The 16,209-nt window shown below is 42.7% G+C and overlaps 1 protein-coding gene across 7 annotated transcripts in view; it reads left to right on the top strand.

The window, feature by feature from the left end:
* Positions 1–16,209, top strand: part of SH3PXD2A (SH3 and PX domains 2A) — a 244,194-nt gene that overhangs the window by 205,915 nt on the left and 22,070 nt on the right. For 6 of the 7 annotated variants that reach the window (XM_039708749.1, XM_039708747.1, XM_039708746.1 and 3 more), the window contains 2 exons: positions 4,305–4,418; positions 8,583–8,666. In XM_039708749.1, the coding sequence (XP_039564683.1) occupies positions 4,305–4,418; positions 8,583–8,666 (198 nt within the window). The remainder of the gene's footprint in view (positions 1–4,304; positions 4,419–8,582; positions 8,667–16,209) is intronic. The other variant, XM_039708750.1, reaches the window with a different exon arrangement.

Genomic DNA, 16,209 nt, shown 5'->3' with positions numbered 1-16,209 from the left:
AGTAGATCATATCTCTGAAGGGAAGTAATCAGCCACGTGCATGAAAAGATCTGTGTGACTGGTCTGGACGTGATCTAATTGCACCTAGTTCTGCTTTGTAGGACAATTTATGTTGTTGGATCAAAAAAACCTCTCAAGAGAGTTCCAAGGCAGAAGGACTTAAAAATGAACAACTCTCTGAAGCCCATAGACCATGTGTCAAATGTACCAGACTGCTGCTTGAGTGGGATTTTTCCAAGACTCTTGAGAGGTGGAGTGTTACTTAAGTATTTGTTTAGAAGAATGTGTAGTCTACTCATGCTGGAGAAATAGCCATGCCCTTTTACAGGAGTGCTTTCAGTCCTGTTTACTTTAGTTAAGCTCATAAAATGACAGTCAAAGTCTACAGAGAAATTAGTGGTTGAGGAGAGAATTAGAAACCAAAGTTCAGCATGATCCTGCAATTTTACATATTCAAAGTGTTTTATACCATCTTGTGATCAGACAGGCTTCAATGGGAATAGTTTTTGCTCCTGTTGCTGTGTATCATCCATGAAGTATGGATGGGTAAGGATGCATGCAAACATGAGCAAAACTGGCAAAAAATATACTCCTTTAACTATGCTCCACTAGTTTCCCATGATGCATGTTGTGGCTAACATTTGCTTAATTGTTTTGCTTTTGCAAAAGACTTTCGGGAAGAGGAGTGGGAATACAATTATATGCAAGAACATGATTTTTTAAAGTCCAAGTATTTTTGTCATTTAGTCATTCTCCAGTGTGACCAATCCAATTTTGCAATCACCATCTTGCTGTGTGTATTATATGCTTGTCAAGTGGAACTGGTTGTTTCTTGGTAACTTGTGAAATGCCAGGGAGTTATCTGAGCCTAGGTGGACTCTGTGAATGAGGAGATATCTTGGCTGTTGCAGCTTAGAGACATTGACAGATGCCAACAAAGCAGCAACATATGTGGAGACAAAATTACATTCCTACCTTAAAAATTTGTGTTCTTGGGTTAGTGTTAAGGCAGTTGGAGTAATGCAGCAAAGCTCAAGTTGAACTTGGTCTGGACACAGTGGCTGCAGCTCCCTTTCTGCCTCTGTGAAGCTCAAACTCCCTTTAAATCCTCATCAGAGATGAGGGCTTGGGAGTCTCAATCTAGACATCCATGCCACATCAGTGTTAGAGTTGTTTTGGTGCCTGAGAGCCAGGGGCACCTGTAAGGGTTAACTCAAGCTGTAAAGCACTGCCTAATTTTTACAGATGGTGTGAGTGCAAGAATGAACCTCAGTCTGGCTTGGCAGTGCACAGAGATAACTTTACATAATTCCCTGCAGATGTTGCTGCAGAATGGTTTTAATAATGAATTGTGAAGTCAAGCTAGACTCCAGCATAGAAGGAGAACTCAAAATAAATGCAATGTTTTGTTCTGTGTTTCAAAAGCAAGTTTTCTGTGATGCTCTGGGTTGGGAAAGATGGCAGGGGACATGACAAGGGATTCTTTGCAAAAGGTTTGGGCTATAATGGTGCAAACTAAGATGATTCTGTCTAATTTGTCTGTAAACCTTGAATACCCATGAACCTGAGGGGGAAGAGGTGGTGGTACCAAGTGGCAGCTGCCCTAGTGCTTCTAATGAGGGGGTGGTGCAGAGCAAGTACTGCATGATCAGCCTGGCAGAGTTCTGCAGTTTGTGGCTGTCATGCACAGGCTGTGTTGAGGAGCTTGTCTGCACTGCAGCCATTTTCTGCTAGGAGTCAATTCTTGCACTGTGCTGTAATTTCCTTTCTGTAGGGTTATCGCTTGGATGTGCCATTATAATTTAGGTTTTGGTCTCATAAGGGATGTGCTCCTTCAACAGTGGTTGCTTGGCCACTCTGAGGCTTTGCACATCATCCTTGTGAGCACCCCTTTGTGACTTCTCTGCTGCCAGGGGGTGCTGCTGGAAGCTTCTCAGTCTTCTCAGTCTTCTCAGTTGCTGAATTTGTTTAAGTAAAACACACATTTTTCTGTTGACATGCTATTTCAATGGGCTATATTAAAGCTGTCCTTCTGAGAAGCTTGAAATTGGGGAAGAGAATTTCAGAGTGGAGGGCTGGTTTTCTCTGAACTTGGACAAATGCTGTGATTTCTCAGTAGCTGCAGAGGTTTCTCATTTATACTTTACCCTTGTGCAGAGTTTATAAAGAAAATCTTGAGAAATAAATTATAGCTTTTATGAGTTCTGTGGCAATTAGGAGCTTTAGCCTGAGTCATGTTTAGATGGACAGAGGCTCAGCTACACTATGGCCCCAAGCAAAAGACCTAAACTTGGCTCTGAGGCTAATGAGCCAAAGCAGAGGAGCTGTATTGTGAAATGGGCTAGCATGGGGTTAGTGTCAAGGAAGTGCCATCCAGCCCTCCAAAGATGGTTTTACCATGGTTTGAATTTGGCCCAAATGTACATTTTTCAGTGTAGGCAAGTCTTTTTTGCGTTTGTGTTTAATTTCCTTCTGAGGAAGAGTTTAGGTAAACTATTCCAGTCTAATTAATATCAGCTGGAAGCCAGCTTCTCACATTTTGTGCCTAATTATGAGTGTATGTTAAACTGTGTTTGCTACCCATGTTGATATGTTACTGGTGAAATCAGGAGCAACCATGAAGATGTGTTTGTGAAACGGTCTGGCAGATCCTGTGTGTTCGCTGCTGTGGGCTTCATGGCAGGAGAATCCACCTCCTGCTGAGGGAGAATAACTAAATTTAAACTTTCCAACCATGAGCCTTGTGAAGCAAAGTTTCCAAACCTCTGCTGGGCCAGAAGATGGAAATCTGTGTCTGAATTTGGAGAGTAAATAAATAGAGCTGCCTAGGAGCTGCCCAGGGGCATGTGAGGGGTTGCTGCTTGGGGTACATTGTCTCCCAGCCACGTGCCCCAGGGAGGAAAGCAAGGGTTGGTAGCTACTGCTCCCTGGTAAAATCTTCCGTGACAGGATTTGGAATGAACTTGGGTGACTTTTAGCACGAACACTTGAGCATTGTTTCAGCAGGGTGGTTTTTCTCTGACAGACAGTTGCACGTGGCATGGCAGCAGAGCCCAGAGCTTCCTTTTCCCGTCGCTGGGCTGGGCTGTGGAATCCCAGCTCTGGGAGGGATGTGTGGCCACCTCACACTCACTAGTGTTGGTGCCCATCTCTTTACAGCCCAGGCTGGCTTCACAGGCAGGCTTCTGTGAAATTTGCTGTGTTCAGGAGAGCCATCAAAGTGTAAACTGTTCTGAGGTCCGTGTACAGAAACAGCTGTTTTCCCAACTCCCTTTGGGAAAGCTGGAAGGGTGGTAATGGACAATAGTTTGCATGGTCCTGACAAAGCAGCTTATGTTTTCTGGGGAAACTGGGGTATCACAGACAACAACAGAAGTGGTTTGCTTACCTGTTAGACTTTTTATTTTCCTGTTGTCTTAACCCAGACATTATCTGAATGGAGGAGAATCTAGTTGTGCTTTTATCTGAGAGCAGCAAGTTCTTGGATGAGTGAGTCTATGTCAAAATCTTTGGAGGATTCAATAAATCCATGTAATCAAGCAAGAAAATAGGCAAGGATAGTTATAGTTGGAATGCATTTAATCTGAAACTGGCATGCATATAATTTTATTCATCTGTCCACAGATATGACCTAAAGGTTATATCCATATATATTGCTGAATACCTAACATTTTTGTAGATACTGGTTGAAACTTGGATGTTCAGATGGGAACACAAATAACTGGTGCTTATGGCCTCAAGAAAGATTTCAGTTGGTTTTTCTGTCTTTATTTCTGTTCTGTGCAGTACTTTCCAGCTTCCCAGGGTATTGAATTCAGGTCATGTTTGTTAAACACCAGCTGTGGTTACAAGTGCTCTAGAAGCACTTTTAGATCCTGTTCTGAAACCTGTGCTCTTCTATGAATGTCTTTGCTGTTTCCTTCATTTGCCTTTTATAATACTTCATATTAGGATTTGGGCAGTGTTTGTGCTGTTTCACATTTGTGCACATGTACATATTTACATATACAAAGTGTTTTGATACTGTAGATGTGCTTATAGCAAGACCAGCTTGGAGCAACTGACTTAGAGAATTTCAGTCAAAGTTGTCATGGATGGACTCTGAATTTCTTAAAATAAATTGATATTTGCTTCATTGCACCCTTTTTCTATGGTATGATAGCACTAAACCCTTTCTTCTTCTAGGAAGCTGCAGAATACCTCAACCATGACCAAAGCTGCTGACTGTCATCTTCTCTGTGGCATTTTACTATTCTTGTTTCTCTAAATGTTGACTGAGAAACTTCTTTTGCTTCTTTTTGTAGGTTGGTGGTTTGTGAGCACAGCAGAGGAGCAGGGATGGGTCCCTGCTACATACCTGGAATCCCAAAATGGAACCAGAGATGATTCTGACATCAACACATCTAAATTTGGGGAAGGTATGGAAAGCTTTTTATTACCAAGAGGAAACTGGTATTCTCTTGCTTTATGCTTTTTTCCCCCCAAGTGAGAGCTTCTAATTGGAAAAAGATTCATGATAGAACCACAGGCCATTGAAAGGAGTGAGATTTAAGTTTAATGGTTGCTTCTCATTAATTTCCTTTAAATTAATCTTTGAAAATAGTTTCACTGTTGTTTGCTATGGTCTGTTTTTGTGTGGAAAGGTAATTTTATTTGGTATGGTCTCATTCTGTTAAAAGTGAGATGTCATTTGTTGTGTATGTGTATTTAGCCGCACTGCATTCTTTATTTTTTTCTTTTTTTTGTACTAAAGATGCTTAATTCAGGTTCCAGAAATTGAATAGTTCAGCATTGCATGTTCCTCAGTTTCATTATGAAAGACTAACCACATCTTAATGGGCTTCTTGTGTAGCAACTGTGTACAAAGGACACTTTTATTATGATTTGCTTTATTCTAGTGAATCTGTTCCTAAATCTAGGTGCTCTTGATGTGACACTTATGTAAAATGCATGTAGAAGCTCAGCTGACCTTTCCTTAGCACAGGCAGGAGGCTTAGAGATGTGCTGGGGTCACCATCTGCCCATTAAAACAGCACACAGGCAGAACCAGACTTTTTGCTGGGCTCCAGGGGTGACATCTGTGGCTTACTGAAGTCTTGGTCTCTGTAACTCATTTTCCTCTGCTCAAGTCTACCCATACCCTGGGTTAGAGACAGACTGGCTGTGGACTGGTAGGCCAGGAACCAGTCTGGTATGATGCAATGTCTTAGTGGATGCAAAGGCAGTGAGTAAAGCTTCCCTGTTGTTAAAGAACAAAACTCTACTGCTCTGCTCTGCAAGCACTGAAGAATGCCTTGTCTGTTGGTCTGCAGCTTCCTCCCTTCTCTTGACTCCTAAACAGTGTGTGCTTGACAGCCTTATGGCTTAAACTGCTTTAATTTCATGCTCTCCTCCTCTTTCATGTTGCCCTCTGGAGTGTACTCTGCACAGGGGTGCTGCCACCCAGCAGTCTCTTCTGGGTAATGGAAAATCTATTAAATATTCCTTATCTCCTTCCTCTTGGTCCCTTTTAATCCATTACACTGCTCTCTTCAGCTGTGGTCAGCAGTCCTGCTCCCTGCTTTACTCCAGATCCAGATATGCTGAAACCTGAGACTGCCCTTCCCTTTCTGCTCAGTTCCATCTCAGTGACAGATCTAATTGCATAACCTCTGCAGCTGCTTTTATGTGCCCCAGATTTTGCTTGCTTGCTTGCTTTTTAGTAAGTTTGGTTTATGTTGTTAGCCATCTAAGCTGAGACTTCCTCTTTGTTTCTTCCCCTCCAGTTCTTCTTTACTTGGGCTGGTTTTCTCCATATAATTACTTCATAGGAGAAGAAAGAATTACTTGGATTCCCTGTCCTTAGAAAGATGTATCAAAGTGACTGTACTTAGACAGAAAACTTGCCAGCTCTCTCTAGGTGGGCAGGAGAATGGCGCTCTGATGTAACTGAGGAGGAAGGCACTTCTAGTGGATTAAGTGCCTTACCCTCACAATTTAGGTCTTACACAAGTTTCAGAGTGACTCCAACATACACTGACTTCCTGCAGCTGTGCAGTCTCTGCTCCCCCAACTTGGAGAGCACAGAAACACTGATGTAGGGAGCTTTGTGTATCAGCCCCTTGTCCCTCCCCATTTGAGCACGCCTGGAACAAATCCACCAAGCCAGGCAAACCTCGAAGTCTGCTCTGCTGTGGCAGGCCCAATAAAGACAGCAGGGTGCTGAACACATCTTGCTAATAATTCTGCCTCTACTCTATTATAGCAGTAATATTTTCATGTGTCCCTTTAAATAGCCTGTATCCTGAGAAATACAGAAGTGTTTCCTCCCTGCACCTGAGCTTGCACAACATTTTTGTTTGGATGAAAGCAGACTGATTATTACCTGGGCCTGTGTTTAGACCAACACATCTTGCAAGGCTTGGAAAACAATCAGAAAGCAATCTAAAGAATCATTTAACAGCTACAGGAGCTGATAAAGTAAATGTGTTAAAATAATATCTGGAAAGGTGTAGACACTTGTTAATAAGCAACCTTTTTGGTGGCTGTAGCATGACCAGCCAAGTCCAAGTCTGGGCAAAATGACAAAATTCAGTATTTTTAAGGAAAAAACCCTGGCTCATACAAAAGCACATTGTGGTATCAAAGGGCTGTCACTGGGGATGGCAGTACGTTGTGAGGAGACGGTGGGGTGGATCTGTGTGACCCACTGTTTTCAAGGGGTGTTCCTAGATGGCTAAATCCTCCAAACTCCCAGTGTGAGAAGGATCAAGCTGACTGCTCTGTATTGACATCTTAAGGCAGTTTCAACCCTTCTGCACCTCTGCATCCTGCAAGCCTTTACATTCAGCATTTCATTTCCTCCTTTCTTGTATAGAAACCTCCTAACACAGGCAGCCTTATTGCAACTTAACTTTTCTCTCTGCTATAATCTGTGTGTCTAGTGAGGTGTCCTGTGTTGTCTCCCTGTGTAGCATGTGTGTAACTGGCAGTCTAATGTCATGTTGATTTGGGTAAATTCACCAGGTTAAATCTGCTCATTTTTTCTCCCTCGATGGGCTTCCAAGAGGATCACTGATTTCCATGAGCCAAATCCACAGCTATCTATAATCCTGAGATTTGGTTCATCTGAAAGTTTGCGGTTGATTTTTGACCAACATGGGATCAAAGGGGAGGTACAGAGTACCAGAGACTAGATAATGTACCTGTTCAGCACCATTCACCACGCCTCCACTTAGGCTGGTGTGGGAAGGTTTGGGCCTTACAGAAAAGGAGAAATTGAGGAGAGTGGGCTAGATGTAAAAGTCTGGTCTAAGTTCCTGACAGATGTAAAGGACAAAAAGTCAAAAGCCACTCTTTGGTGAAGTATTTTTCCTTGTCCAACTAATGATTTCCCAATCAAATAATTTTGCTGTGCCTGATTGCCAACAGAGCACAATTCTAGAATACAACGGTGCTTAGTGCAGTATAAGATATTATCCCTAAGTGCACATATACAGAATTGAATTATTATTAATGATGTGATATCAAAGTTTATGAAGAGCTTCCCAGCACCACTGGTAAAATGATTGTATTTGCACTTCAGCTATCACTGCCCTGCAATATGTTGCATTGCTTTGCAGCAGCACCTAGCACCCTTGCAGTAGTTGCCAAATTGGGATGGAAGCCTTTGAATGGAAAAAAATGAAGTGTTTGGCTGTGTTTCTGTGCCAGTCTAATGGTTCCAGTGTCTTTCACACCTGTACAGGCAACAGAAGAATCTGAGTAGAGATTTAAGTATGTGCTCCAGAAAACAAGTGATGTCCTCTGTGCACAGCTGCTCTCATAGTGCCATTTCCTTAAGTGTCTTGTCTTTGTTTATACTTTAAGCATAAGTTATTGTTTGAGTATGTAACTAACACTCAGTCCTGGCTTGTTAGCTTCTTGAGCCTGCTGAATAATTGCAAGGTTAGTTTTTTCCTTATATCGTAATCTGTATATTAGAAGTTTTGATCATGAGAACCAGCTGTGGCAATGAATGCAAGTCATCTCTTGCAAACACATCAGACACTTTGCACTTGGGTTCAGTTCCTGAGTGCTGCTGTTATGAGAGAACTTACATAAGAGTTTGTGGGTTTGTTTATAGTGTAATAATTTTTCTTAGAGAGGTTTAGAGCCCTCTTGGGTTTGATGTCACGTGCAATAGATTGAATTCCCCAAAGATCATGCTGCTGAATTAGGAGATACAACAGCAATGATGATGTGTCCTGCCACTGCACTCTCCTTGGACAAGTTGTCTTTAGTTGTGCAGCTTGTTTTGGAGTGTGTATATGTTTTTGATTTTTTTTAAAATTATAATTACTGCTTCTTAAGAAAGGCCAATAGCAAGAGTGGCAATTTGTGACAGTTCTGGATGGCTCACATTGCTCAAGCTCAAGAAGTTACCTTGTTCCACTGTACTGTATAAACTAAAACAAAACATCTGCATCCCACCTAACCCATTCCCACTAACAAGACCAGTGCTTGTAAATACCATGTTTTGTTTTTGTTCCTCACCCTCCCATCACTTTTTTTTTATTCTTTTTTTTCCCCTTTGTTTTGTTTCCATCCATGTTCCAAACTAGTTTCTAAGCGACGCAAGGCTCACCTGAGGCGCCTGGACCGGCGATGGACGCTGGGCGGGATAGTCAACAGGCAGCAGAGTCGAGGTGAATTCATAGCTTCCTCTGGCACCAGCCACTCAGGGGCCACCAAAAACCACACTGCAGCCTCAGCAGCTGTGTGTCATGATCTGCCTCTTTGGCACTTTGGTAGTGAGGGGCCAAAGCTCCAGAGTTCAGGTGTGGATTTCGTACATGACAGCTTGAGGGTGGCTCGGAGCCAGGATTAGGCACCCCTGAGCTGGAGGCTGGTCATCAAGGGTAGCTCTGCAGTCTGACTTTGTGCTGTTGTGGAAGCTCACATCTGTTGTGTTTTAACTTGGGCATATTTGTGCTCAGTCTTTCCTGCCTCAGTAAGGACAAGTGATACTTTCAGGGCTATTAAAATTAGTTGAATGCCAAAAAACCATGGTCGGAGATGTGTACGCTGGAAAAGTGTGTGGTGTGGAAAGTGAAAATTATTCCAGTTGCAGTCCTCTCTCTTCCTTGCAAGCAGTTCTTGGTACTAAAGAGGGACATGAAAACTTTTGGGAGTTTTTGGCATAATTCCTAGGTATTTAAAATGGCACCAGCAGCAGCATTTTAGTTGGTTTGGTTTGTTCTGTGTTCTTTAGCTTTGGCTGGTCTAACAGTGAGTATGGCAGGGAAGGAGGGAACACCTTGTGCTTGGTTGAAGCTGTGTTTGGGTGAAGTCTGAGGAGCCCTATAAGCAAAGTATTTCTTAAGAGCAGGTGAATCATCTTTCCCAGACCAAAGGTATCCCTGTCTATCTCCTGCTCTACTTGGAAAATCATCCAGATGTGTTCATTGCCCTTCGGAAAGGAAAGGTGGGACAAAGCATCATTTGCACCTCTGTAACTTTCAGATAACCCTACTGAGGGAATGGATCCAAATGTAAACACAAGACATGATTCCCAGTTAATGGAAAGGTGCCTTTTCCTATTAAGGAATGTATTTTTAAAGCGGCAAATTTACCTTCTGGATTTGATGATGATACTATGTGCAGACTCCTGTCTCAAGCTCACCCAGCTTTTCAGTGACCCTTTAACTTTGTTTCAAACTATTATTGAGGAAACAAAAGCACCAAGAGCTGTGTCCTACCTGCCATAGCTTGACCCTGCAGAAACTGAAACTACCTTCAGAAGACAAAGTCTTGCTTCTCAGCCACCAAATGCACTCTGAAGGCACCAAAAACCCTCAATAGCAAACATGCTGTTTTTGGGGGGAAAAAGTGTGCTTATTTCTGTGCCCCAACTGTTTGGGAGCTACTAACTTTGCTTTGTCAAATTCTGCTAAATGCTTCCTGGCAATTTAACTGGGAGAATTTATGGGAATCCATTTTCGAAACAATTTATTTACTGGTGAAAACAGATGCATTCTTTCATATTCATACAATATTGCAAACAAAGCTCCATAAAATGTTAAGACTGCATAACCAGTCCCTTAGCAGTCAGCTGGTAAGACTCAAGGACCTAAATTGCATTCCCAGGTTTTCCCTCTTGCATTCTGATGCCCACCATCTGTGTGCATCTTCTCCAGACCTGCCCTCTGACCAGTGTCAGTGTCCTCCCTGGCAGCCTTTCCCAGTACAGGCTCCCCTAATCTCTTCCATCTTTGCCTTTTTCTTGCTTCATTACAGTTTCTTCCCTATTAGGCCCAAGCAGAGATGGGGTTTTGAGGGTGTTGGAGAATATGTGCCTTATCTCAAATTGAATCTTGGCACTTGGACTTGGCACAAACTTCAGCAATCTCTGATTTTATCCAAGGTTTGGGGCACCCTCTGTGACTGAGCTGCTTCTATAAGGTCTCTCCAATGTATTTCAGCTGCAGCTAGCCAGGCTGGCTAAAAATAAGCTGTTTATTGTCATCACAAATGGTAGGTTAGGGAATCCTTACAAGAGCAGGCTTATTGGAAATAAAGAAAGTGACTTGAATAAATGGGCACAAGTTGGAGACAGTGGCTTCATGATCTGGCAGAGCTGCAGCCTGTACAGACATCTACGCCTTCCAAACTGCAGTTGTTGAAAGTATGAGTCTCTCTGGGTGTCCAGCCTGCTGTTCTCTAACAAAACACAGTTTATATGAGGTCAGGAGAGATTTTCTCCCATCTTCCCCTCCCATCCCAGCCCAGAAGATTTCTAACAAGGCCAAATTTGGGTGAATTTGCACTGAAATGACAGAATGCATGAAGTGTACATATGCACTCCCCTGCCAACCTTCAAGTCCTTGCTCCAAAGCACAGAAGAACTCAAGTTGTTCAAACAGGAGGTTGCCAGAATTGTTCAACACAAGCAGAACAGCTTCCCCTTCCCCACTTGGCCTCTTCCATGGAAACAAACTCAATTAAACATTTTGGCTGAAATTCTTCCCACCCAGCAATATTCTGCTTGAAATAGTTGTTGCTGCTGGAAGCGTTAGCTCACTGGAGTTTAAAAGCAAGCTGTAAAGGATGCCTCCCTTTGTATTTATGCTTGGGTACCACTAATAAGCATTTTTATCAGTTAGGCTTGTGATAGAATCACTTTAAGACCAGAATCAAAGAAATTAACCATTGCTTCTGAAGGGGAGAATTTTCTAAGTGACTTTTAAAAACAGTGAGAAAGCCGGAGTGCAGATGTGAAGAGTGTGTGCGTCCCTGTTAGACTGTGCCTGATGGGGGTGAATTATTAGGGGTAGCATATGGCTTATTTATTTCTAACCTTTCCAAAGCCATTTGAAGAGGCTAGGCATCTCTGACCTCCAGATACTTGGAAGCATTGTTACTGGGTCTGTGAATAAGAAACATGAAAGACAAATTGTTGAATATCATGGTAGTGCTCCCTTTCTAAACCTGAAAAAAATCTGCAAAGGGAACAGCTGTAGTCTGTTTCTACAAAGAGAAACAGATGACTTTTGTTGCTGAACTTTTCTCTTTCAAATGGTCTGTGGTGTGCCCAGATCTAAGAGATTACATTGGTTTGTGTTTCTTATGTAGCTGCAAAGCTTGCGGGTTTTGTAATGTTAAGTGTGGTACATTTTCTAAACTTTCTTCTATACATTCTGCAACTCCAGTAATACAAATATGGGTTGTGAGGAGCAGCCTGAAAGTTTGTCGTTTTCTTCAGACTTGACACTCATTAGACCTGCAAGCTGCAGAGTTCATGTTTTGTACAGGGTTAAATAGTAATTCTACACATGCATTTATTTGGAACTTCCCCTGGAAGGAAACTTAGGATTATTTACAGGCTTAATTTAATAAAAAGTCATTTGTGCTTTTACAGTTTGATTGATAAAATTGGGATGTTACATGCCTGTCTTCTATGCCAGATATCTGACCTAAGTTATTGCTGCTTTGGTTTTGTGCCCAGTGCTTTCAACTGGAGCTGTTACAATGCAGGAAAGCACTTTAAAGTTATTCATACCAACAATATGGGCTGAATCTCTGCCAAATGAGCCAATTATTTAGGAGTAGCTCCTAGCACAAGGAATGAGCTATTCATTGAAAGAGTCTTCCACTGTTTGCCTATCTTAGGGAGCGAGGGAGCTTGATGGGCAAAGGTAGTGTGTAGAGGGAAGGCAGCTGTGTAACCCAGGGGTCTTGACACTTGAACCTCATCCTGAGTTGGTCTTAATACTGGTAGCCCATGTCCTAGCCCAGGTGGGTGGTTCTTCAGCCAGTTTTGTAGCTGTGGAAAGAGCACTTGGTCAGTACTGGTAATCCAGCCTGGCTGATGTGCCTGTGCACTCTTACACTTTCCTGCATCTCACCAGAGCTGCTCTGCCCTCTTTGGCAGCCCCGTCCGTGAGACTTCTCCCCTTGTTTTTGCTCTCTTCTGTTTGTGCTTGATGGTGATGAAATGTTTGTCAATCACAGCAGAAGATTGTGAGTGACATTGCTGTGCTAAATCAAACCAGCACAGAGCAGCTTCAGCCTTAGTTTGTTCTCTCCTTTGGATAAGTTTTTTGGGGTTTTTTTTGTTTGTTTGTTTGTTTTCTTTGTTCTCCAAGAAAAGTAGTAAATGCTTATTGGTCCTTGCTTGGTTGAAGTAAGAGCATGCACAATACAAAGCTGTTTAGAAGAAATGTCATTATTGTTCTTTTCTATCTGTTGGCACAAGGTTTTCTATGATTTAAAACGAAAAGCAGGGAAGGAAAGAGGGACAAAGGCTGAAGAGCTTCTGTCTGCAGATGAACACATTTGATAACTGTGGACAGTCATTCTCTCTCTGCATATTTAGGCAAGTAAAACAAAGTCCATGTTGAATTAATGCATTGCTTTCTGGAACAGAGAGACTTTTTCCAGAAGCAGGTCTGACAAAGGAGGGGTGAAGCGGAGGAGTGGGGGAGGGCAAACACAGACTGCTGACAGAGGGGAAAGTATTTTGAAAGAAAATTCTTCTGTGGTTTGGAAGATGTAGGTTTGGGGCTGTTGCATTTTGCTGAGAAATCATTAATTGGCTAATTTCTAGCCCAGTTCCTCCCTATCCCTTCCCCTACCAGCATATCAAACCAGGAGGAGGTCACAGAAAGCTGGGGGCATGTACAAGCACCAGCTGAGCAAAGGAAATGATTCCCTTATTTGGTTGGCTCCTGAAGCACTGCCGATAACTTCCACGCTTATTAATGGAGGCAGAAAAGAGAAAACTTACAAAATAGAGGTGAAGGAGAGGAATACGAACTGGCGCTCTCAGAACTTGGAAGCAGAAATGTCTGAGCACTGGCTCTTTGCCTGGGAAAGATGAGAGTGATTGTGCAGGGCTGGAAACGTGCGTGGTATTTTAGCTGCTTAAAGGCAAGGCTCCTGTCCCAAAGAGTTTACAGCCTAAACAAAGAGAAGGAGATCCGTGCATCAAAGGAGCGTGGGCAAGTGGCAATTTGGCATGAATCTTCTTGCAACCAAAGGGGTTTTCACAGGGTAAAGTGATCCTTCTTCAGTATTTTTAAAAGCTTTTAGAGAAGGACTAAAACTAAGTTTGTTTGGGAAGGCAGGAAATCGGGTAGGTAAGGCTTGTTTTAGGAAGGATTTGAGAGCTTCGGGTTATTTGATACCATCAAAGAAGGAGCCTGCTCAGGTTGATGAGGCATCTTATGAAAGGCATGAGGCTGAGTGGGAAAAGATCACAGAATGTGAAGGAGTTGGAAATCCTCATGAACGTGTGAGTATGTGTAGTAGGGCATTAAAGCATGGCACAGCACACAGGCTTGAAAATTCAAGATGGAACAACTGAATTGGGAATGCTCTTGGTAGTAGTCTGGTTGAAATGCCAGAGTGCTGCTGTGCCAAGAGCCTTCTGCAAGAGCAGTGTGTGGAAAGGCTGGGAAGGGAGCAAAGCAGGCAGGAGGTGGCTGTAGTGGCTGTGCAAAAGAGTCACTGAAGGGCCAGTAAGGAGCAGCAATGGTGGAGAACTTTGAAAATGTCGGGGCAAGTCTGTCACCTTGGTGATAGACTGGGAGGAATCTGAAATAATCAGTGCCAAGGGAACTGGGAAGATAGAATGAGGAAGATTTTGAAAGAGCTACTGAAGCTCTGTTACAACTCGAGCTGTAAAACCATAGGTCTGCTTTCCTTGACCTGACATTAAGTATAAATCCAGACAGCCAGAGGAGGGACCAAGCTGCCATTTCAAGACACCTCATAACTTCAGTATAGAGTGTGTGTGTGTATGTGCTCAGTCACACATGCAAAATATGGAATTCTGGTTTGACAAATGGGATTGGAGGAGCCCCACAGGCTGTCAAGTTCAGTGTCTTGCTTTGTCAGCCAAGCCAGTACAATTTCTTCAGGAGGGAATGGAGCTTCATCTTAGCTGTTCTGAAGTTTTTCCTATAGGAGAGGTGTCCTAACAGATTACCTGGTATGGAAAATGCCATAAAAATGCTTATGCCAGTGCTTAAAAATTCTTCTGAGATTTCCGTTTTACTGCTTTACAGAAATACATCAGGTGAAACAAAAGAAAACTTCCTCAGAAATAGGTTGTTTAAAGGGAATGTGTTGGAATGTATCCAACTGCTCACCATGTGCAAGCTGCAATCCTACACAAAAGGGAAAAAAAAGCACAGTTGTCAAGGTCTGCAATTATCCAAAAATAATTGTCATTGACATTAAGTCCTCCTAAAATTTAAGAAGTCAAATGTCTCATCCCTCATTTTTCTGCAGCCAGTATGTTGTATCACAGCTAGTGAACAGGCTGGGCAAGACAGAGGAAATATTTCAGTCCTCATTACGCTGTGACTGCAGAGGTGACCTGTTGCTACATGATGACCATTGCCAAGGTGGCTGCAGGTCATCTTGCTCTGCTGTAAATCATATGATGGTTTAATAGCTGTATTATAAATTCTTTTTATGTGAAAAGTTTCACTTCATTAAGCTTCCTCTTAAAATGGGTGGGACAAGAAACATGGGTGTGTTTAAACTGTCTTAGCTAGGTTTTAGATCAAGTTTTGTATGGGTTGTCTTGACTCTGCTCTGAATTCAAAAACCAGTTTTAAAGTGGCTTTTTGGTTTTAGAGCTATTGCTGTTCAGGTATAGAAGAGGCCTCAGCTGGGCAAAACACTGTGGTGTTGCTAGAGGAACACGAAATTGTTGTGTTCTTGTTTTGGTGGGGGTTTTTGTTTTCTTTCTTTTTTTGTCCTCTTCTAGTGGTTGCAGAAGGACATTAGATATTAGCCACTTGTGAAAAAGTGATCCATAACACTCAAACACCTGTGATTTCCTTGTACCACATCTGTTGTGTACATCTGTATTGACCATGTAGTGTATGTGGCTGTCATGCAGAGCACTGTACAGCTCAGATCCTTTGTCCTATATATGTGCACACCTTCCAGATGGACAGCCCTACCTGTGCTGCATTTTCTTTGTTGCTAGAAAAAGCCTCCTCTGTAGTACTGTGGGCTGTTCCAAGGACACAGGCACTGTTCTCTGCTGTCCATACTGTTTTCCCAGTGATCCACCAAGATCTGTCCCTATATTTTGGTCCCAGTTCTTTACTGTATTTGTTCAGGAGATTTTAGGTAGAACCAGAGCAAAATAAAAGCCTGCCTTCTTTTGGGAAGGGGGAAAGAGGAGAAAGGTACACTGGTAGGGAGTTGAGGCTTTGGAATAAGTAGTGGACTGAGCACTGGGTTGCCACAGTGTCTGGGAGGGCTGGGCAGAGCACAGCTACAGCAGCAAGGTATGAGCTGGGTGGTTGAAATAGTGCAAAAATTCTGGTTGTGCATTTTAAATAGTGTCTGTGTCTGGGGAGGAGAGAGAATGACACATAGTAATCCTTTTCTTCTGACTAAGTAGGTTGCAGTTGGATAATGCTTGATGTGGCAGATGTGTATTGCAGCTCTTTGCCAAACGGTTCTTCATGCATACCTTGTTTGGATTTACTGGGGCAGCTCAAAATCCAGAACCTCCTTCAGCTCAGCTGGGAAAGGTGTCTTTGGCCTGCAAATTAGTGATAAAGGAATGGGAGTGAAGTTGGCAATTAATAGATCTCTGGATGTCACTCACTAAGGACAGAGCTGCCTTCTTGCCATTTTTAGCTCAAAGGGGGTAGGACTTTGATCCCATTGTTTCTGAATGCAGCCTTTTAGCTGGTGTATGTGCTTTGTAGCATGCAGTAA

The sequence above is a fragment of the Passer montanus genome, unplaced genomic scaffold, assembly GCF_014805655.1.
Source record: "Passer montanus isolate IOZ18808 unplaced genomic scaffold, ASM1480565v1 scaffold21, whole genome shotgun sequence".
Classification (NCBI taxonomy): domain Eukaryota; kingdom Metazoa; phylum Chordata; class Aves; order Passeriformes; family Passeridae; genus Passer; species Passer montanus.
The sequence above is the reverse complement of the archived record's forward strand: the minus strand, read 5'-3'. Positions and strand labels throughout refer to the sequence as shown.